General features: G+C 54.0%; 1 protein-coding gene across 1 annotated transcript; it reads left to right on the top strand.

The window, feature by feature from the left end:
• The first annotated feature begins 363 nt into the window (after window positions 1-363).
• SHISA3 (shisa family member 3) lies at window positions 364-6124 on the top strand. The gene is made up of 2 exons (XM_027056203.2): window positions 364-1359; window positions 4651-6124. Exons 1-2 carry the CDS (start codon window positions 795-797, stop codon window positions 5088-5090), a joined length of 1005 nt encoding a protein of 334 aa, XP_026912004.1. The 5' UTR covers window positions 364-794; the 3' UTR covers window positions 5091-6124.
• Window positions 6125-6426: the final 302 nt, after the last annotated feature.

The raw sequence follows: 6426 nt of genomic DNA, 5'->3' as shown, positions 1-6426 counted from the left end.
ACATTGTCCTTTCTGAACCCCTAGAACAGGTGTCCCAGGATCGACTCCGCATCTGTGCAACAGGCGACGGAAGATTCGACAAAGTTCAGTCGCCGCGCCCGCTTTTTATTACACCCATACACCGCAACCGCGCGTCTCCACCCACGCGCGGACGCGCGTGGATGGCGGTAGAGACCCGCAGCCCTCGCACTTGCTCTGCGGAGCTCTGTGGGCCCAGCGAGACTTGGGGTGTGTGTGTGTGTGTGTGTGTGTGTGTGTGTGTGTGTGTGTGTAGGCCTGATGCCCGCACTTCCAGAGCTCAGTCCTGGGGGAGCGCGGTGGGCGGGGGGGGGGGGGGAACCGGGAGGGGCGGAGGGGGGCGCACTAACCAGAAAGCGCAGGGGCATCGGCGGCCCGCGCCGCGCCCCCGCCGTGATTAGCTCCAGCGGCGCGACCCGGGAGGGCGGACTCTTTCTTAACCCTCGGCGTCTCCCCCTCCCTCTTCCTTTTTAAAGGACGCCTTGCAGGCAGAGCCGTCAGCAACCGGGAGGCCGTTTGTACTTGGCCGCGGCGGGGCTGACTCCTGCTCCGGTGACAGACAGGGGCGGGGGTGCAGGGGCCGCCGGTCCCGGGCGCCCGCACGTGGGGATCTCGAATTCTTCCTCCTTCGGGCTCCGCTCCGGACCCCCCGGCGACGGCCCTGAGGAGGAGCGCGGCGCGGCGCTGGGGTCGCTCGCCCGGGACGCGATGGCTCCCTTGAGGAGCGGGGAGGGCGGCGGCCGAGGGTTCGGCGCGCCCCTGGCGCGGGTCGCAGTATGAGACCGGCGAAGGGCGGGAGTAGCAGCCCCAGCAGCAGCCTCTGCCGGCGCCTCCCGCGGGCCCTCGCCCTCCGACCCCGCGCACCATGCAGACGCCTGGCCTGCGGAGTCCGCCGCGCAGCCGCTGCCGCCTCCCCGGCCCCCGCTAACCCCCGCCAGAGGGGTCTCGGACGCCGCGGCCAGCCGCCCGCGCCGCGCCCCGGGGGAGGCGGCACCGAGGCGCTCAGCCCTCCGCTCTCCGGCCGCGCGCGTCCCCCTCCCGGCCGCCCCGGGCGCCCAGCGGCGATGGGGGCGCTGCTGACGCTCTGGCTCCTCCTGGGCTGGCTGCGCTGGAGCCCGGCGGGCGCCCAGCAGTCCGGAGAATACTGCCACGGCTGGGTGGACGTGCAGGGCAACTACCACGAGGGCTTCCAGTGCCCGGAGGACTTCGACACCCCGGACGCCACCATCTGCTGCGGCTCCTGCGCGCTGCGCTACTGCTGCGCCGCGGCCGACGCCAGGCTGGAGCAGGGAAGCTGCACCAACGACCGCGGCGAGCTGGAGCACCCGGGCATCACCGCGCGTAAGTGCGGGCCCTCGGCCCCAGCCCGGCGCCCGCGGGTGTGCGCCCCAGGCGGTCCTGGGTCTGCGCGCGTTGGAGCGGCCAAGGTGGGGGCATCGGGGCCGGAGCGGGTGGTCGCGTTTCGGGTCAGGCGCCCTAATTGCTTTGCAATCCCGATTCCCGCCACGCGCGGTCTCCACGGGTCGGCCCGAGGAAAGTTTGCAAGGGACGGCGCAGACCACAGGGCTTGCACCCGTTGACCCCGGGCAAGACAGTAGTAGGTCTCGGGAACGCGGGAGGTCAGGGGAAGAAGCTACCGGGACAGCGCCAGGTCGGATTGCGGTTTTCCAGGGCGGTGGGGGCTCCCCATCGAGCGCCCGGGTCACCCCGGGAGCTTGGGGAACTGCCGGCGGCGGGGGCCGCAACTCTCGGGGAGCGCTCATCTGCAGCCCCGCAGGGCTAAGGAACTACAGCCATGTTTATCCTCCCTCCCCACTTTTTTTTTGGTGGATCTTTGGTAGCTTTCCTAAGCCTGTGTCTCGTTCTCCCGACTTCCTTTCATTTCTCTGCATCGAATTACCCTCTCCGACCCACCCCCTATTGTCACGCCTTTCAGAAATGCCCAGGTCCTCGAGGTGGAGATTTAGAAACCAGGGTCGCAGGGGCTGCCCGCCCCCTATTCTCCTGTCGGAAAACACGGGTCAAATTTCCGCTCACTTCAGAGCGGAATAAATCAAGACCCCAGCAGAGGAACTTTACACCTAAAAAAAAAAAAAAAAAAAAAAAAAAGGGAAAGAAAATAAAGCTTTCCACCTGAATGGGAACGTCTGGGAAACCCGTTGGAGCTTGAGGCGATGGTTTTACCGGTGGAAACCCGGGGAGCGGGCGGAGCTAAGAATGGGTGACACCCCAGAACGCCACAGCAGAGGTCTGAAGCGGGCACCAGAAGTTCCCCGGGAAAGAATTAATGGTGCCCGAAGGCCCCCCACTCCGCCCCAACCCCGCCCGCCGAGAGAGTAAGGACCCAGAGGAAAAGCAGACCCTGGTTTATCTTAGAACCCGATTATACTCTCAAGGTCTTTAACTTCTGGTGGATTGGGGAATTGGTTTCTGGAGAGAAGATGCTGGGGGGGGGGCGGGGGAAGCAGAGAACTCAAGGCCATCCTGGTGTGTTAAAAAAAAAAAATACAGACTTGTTCCCCTGGCTTTCCTCCACTCACCCTGGGGGACCCATTTGCTTTCTTTAAGAGCGCAGTCTGCAGCGGGGATTCAGTCCTGGGCCTCCAGGCTCCGCTGTGTTGCCCAGGCCAGCAGGAGAGAGGGCAGCATCCACACTCACTGAGGTGTGGTTAGCCAAAATCTCAGGGACCTTGGCCTGTGACTGCCTCTTGCCAACTGGGTCACTTGGGCAAGTGACTTAACTCTCTGGGCCTCTTCTCAGCTCTAAAATGTGTGTATTGCTGGGGCGCCTGAGTGGCTCGGTGGGTTAAGCTCCCATCTCAAGGTTGGTGGGTTCCAGCCCTGAATCGGGCTCTGTGCTGACAGCTCAGAGCCTGGAGCCTGCTTCGGATTCTGTGTCTCCCTCTCTGCCCCCTCTCCCCTCTCAAAAATAAACGTTAAAGAAAAAAAAAAACTTTTAAATGCACATATTGCTCTCAGAGGAGACAAACTGTGAATTAAGTGAGTGTGTGAATGTTTAGACAGTGGGGGAGTAAGTGGCTAGTCAGTCACGTTCCCCTCCCCTTCCACAGGATGCTTCTAAACATGGCAGAAGGGGAGGTAGGCGGTAGAGCTTACACTGAGGAACCCCAACCCTCAGGGTTGATAGTTCCCTGTCCATCACTGCTTGTGTGTCTTTGGGAAGGTAAAAAATGGGTATGTTTCCACATCTGGAGAACAGGGAGTACCATGCCTTCCTCACCGAGTGTCCAGGAGAGCTGAATCAGGTCATAAGTAAGAGTCAGGCACACAGTAGGGTCTTAGTTTAATGCAGGTTTTCTTGGTTCTACTTCTAAGCTGAAAGTTGCATCCAGAGGTGGCCCTATCAGACAGGAGAGACACTTGGAGGATGTCCCAAAGGTGCCTCAGGGGTAGGAGATTTTATGTCTGCCATGCACAGAGAGAAGGAAATGGGTTTGCTCTGACGGAGGGATGCCCTCATGGAAAGTTGGGGCCACCAACACCAAGAGCTACCTCATGATCTAAGGTTGGCCACAACCCACAGTTTGGGTGGAAATTGAGGGGAAGAGGTGTGGCAGCTGGAGTGGGCATCCCAAATCACTTCCAGGAAGAAGTGTCCAGAGATGACAATTTAAGATGCGGTCACAGACACAGTTCGTTTGGGCCCACTATGGAGTTCTTTAAAACTTTTATTTTTATTTATTTAAAAAAAACTTTTAATGTTAATTTTGAGGGAGACAGACAGAACACAAGTGGGGGAGCGGCAGAGAGTGATGGAGACACAGAATCTGAGACAGTCTCCAGACTCTGAGCTGTCAGCACAGAACCCGACACGGGGCTCAAACTCACGAACCACAAGATCATGACCTGAGCTGAAGTCGGACGCTTAGTGGACTGAGCCAGCCAGGCGCCCCTATTTTTATTTATTTTTTAATGTTTATTTATTTTTGAGAGAGACAGAGAGTGAGCAGGGGAGGGGCAGAGAAAGAGAGGGAGACACAGACTCTGAAGCAGGCTCCAGGCTCTGAGCTGTCAGCACAGAGCCGGATGAGGGGCTCAGACTCATGAATTGTGAGATCATGACCTGAGCTGAAGTTCAGACCTTAACCGATTGAGCCACCCAGGCGCCCCGTGGATTTCTTTCTATGGTTCTTTCCATAGTCTCATAGGCTCATTTACAGGCCTGGCTCTCTTTGCTTAGATTGGAGATTCTCGGATGGGAGATGAATTTTCAGCCTCGGAGATGGGTCAGAGCCCTCAGTGCCCCACTGTGGTAAAACTACCAAAAACCTGGGTTTACATCCAGAAGTTCTGGTATCCAAAAAACTCACACTTTCCCTCCCTCCAGTGCATGAACAGGAGGGTAGATTCTGTTCCTTCTGACTTCCAGATGTGCAATATAACGGCTAATTGCTAACAGAGGCTACAGTATCAGTTTGCTTCCTCCCTGCTCGGAGCAAGAATATTGGGTCATCTCAGTTTGCACTTTAGAGGTTACCAGCTCTGAGAGGCTGGGCTGACAACGGTGGTCATACTGGGTCACTCACCTCCCCCCCCCCCCACAAAGGTGCCTGGAGTTTGGGAGACTCTTGTCCAAACACCTGTGTGTGTCTTTTTTGTTTTACCTTTTAGAGCCCGTCTACGTTCCCTTCCTCATCGTTGGCTCTATCTTCATTGCCTTCATCATCCTGGGCTCTTTAGTGGCTATTTATTGCTGCACCTGCTTGAGACCCAAGGAGCCCTCACAGCAGCCAATCCGCTTCTCACTCCGCAGCTATCAGACGGAGACCCTGCCCATGATCTTGACTTCCACAAGCCTCAGGGCACCTTCCAGACAGTCCAGCACGGCCACCAGCTCCAGCTCCACTGGGGGCTCCATCCGCAGATTCTCCTTTGCCAGAGCAGAGCCGGGCTGCCTGGTGCCCTCCCCGCCTCCACCTTACACCACGGGCCACCCAATCCACCTGACCCAGCCATCCGGTTTCCTGGTGTCACCCCAGTACTTCGCTTACCCACTCCAGCAGGAGCCCCCGCTGCCTGCGAAGAGCTGCCCGGACTTCAGTTCCAGCTGACGGGCCACAGCGATAAATCCAGCCCGTCGTACAACGGCAGACAGGTGGAGTGCTGTCGCCATTGCTGCAAGTATTTCTGGGGAAATTTCCCTGGGAGCCGGCGATGTCATGGAGGAATGTGCTAGGAAAATACAGCGCCTTCTTAGTCTTAAGGTTCCCAGCTCCCATCACAGAACGGGTGCGTTAAGAGAATTGCTTTCTGGCCTTGAAAACGTGGTGATTATTACATTTCAACTTATGCTGCTTTTATTCAAAATAGGCACCATTTCAATTTACAGTTGCAAATTGGCTGAAAATGTATTAATTAGACAACTCAGCTGTAATGTTTAGGAAAGGCCTACATGTTCTTTTGAGTTGTTTAGTGAGTCTTAGTACAAATATATACATAAATAAGCAAAGTAAAATACCTGATAGTAATTACTGAAGGTTCTCTTAAAAAAAAAAAAATTAACAAGTAAGCAACCTGAAGGGACAGTGAGCAACCTATTTACGATTTTGGGAGAAACCTAACCATGAATAACGTTAGCATCGTGAGAAGAGTTACTTTTTAAATTAATAATTAAATTTTGTTTAAAATATAAGAGCTTTTTCAGAATACAAGATTTCAGTAACCACATGGAGTTTAAAATTTTAAATATTTACTCAGATATTCATTGTAAACAGATCTTATGTAAAAGCATTTCCTGCACCCACCGGAGGGAATATTTATTGCAGACTTTTTGTTCAACAGCATTTAGTGTTTAAATGAAAGTTGGACAGCTGAGTCTTAAAACATTTATTTGTAAAATGAGTCCTGTACAAATGTAAAGATTTGTAATTTAATGTATTTACCACATTGACGGTACTAATTATTTAGTAGTCCACACTGAAATTTTTTATGTTAATAATAACTGTGGCGTTCAAAGTCCATCTATTGGGTTATAATCACCGAATATTACATATCTTACGTGCCACTCAGTTCTATGTCTGATGATCACATTTGGGCATATATCCTGCTGGGTTAGAATAAATAAAGTACTTTATGGTTTTGTGAACTTGAAATTTTAGATCAAAGTGCTTCATTTTATCTTCTTAATGATACTCTCTGCTATTCAATAAAAGAAGAGGTCTTCACTTACTTCATATTTTGAAATTAAAAAATTCTACACTGATTTTGCATTACGTTAAAAAGCTCTTTTCCACATCAGGGCTTGTGGAGAGCAGTGAAGGAAGTGAATTCTTAGAGATTTAAAAATCGGGACATTTCTCCTAAGAGTCTGGATTTCTGGCTTCTCGTGACATGAGGAAGATGTGGCACTGAGGTTCCTATACTGCCATTGGGCCAGGTCAGCCCTTT

The sequence above is a fragment of the Acinonyx jubatus genome, chromosome B1, assembly GCF_027475565.1.
Source record: "Acinonyx jubatus isolate Ajub_Pintada_27869175 chromosome B1, VMU_Ajub_asm_v1.0, whole genome shotgun sequence".
Classification (NCBI taxonomy): Eukaryota; Metazoa; Chordata; class Mammalia; order Carnivora; family Felidae; genus Acinonyx; species Acinonyx jubatus.
Note: the sequence above shows the minus strand (reverse complement) of the source record. Positions and strands in the feature narration are given on the sequence as shown.

Coding starts and splice junctions, on each gene's coding strand:
- SHISA3 (XM_027056203.2), top strand. CDS start 795: ATGAGACCGGCGAAGGGCGGGAGTAGCAGCCCCAGCAGCAGCCTCTGC. Junction 1,360..4,650: donor GCACCCGGGCATCACCGCGC/GTAAGTGCGGGC, acceptor TTTACCTTTTAG/AGCCCGTCTACGTTCCCTTC.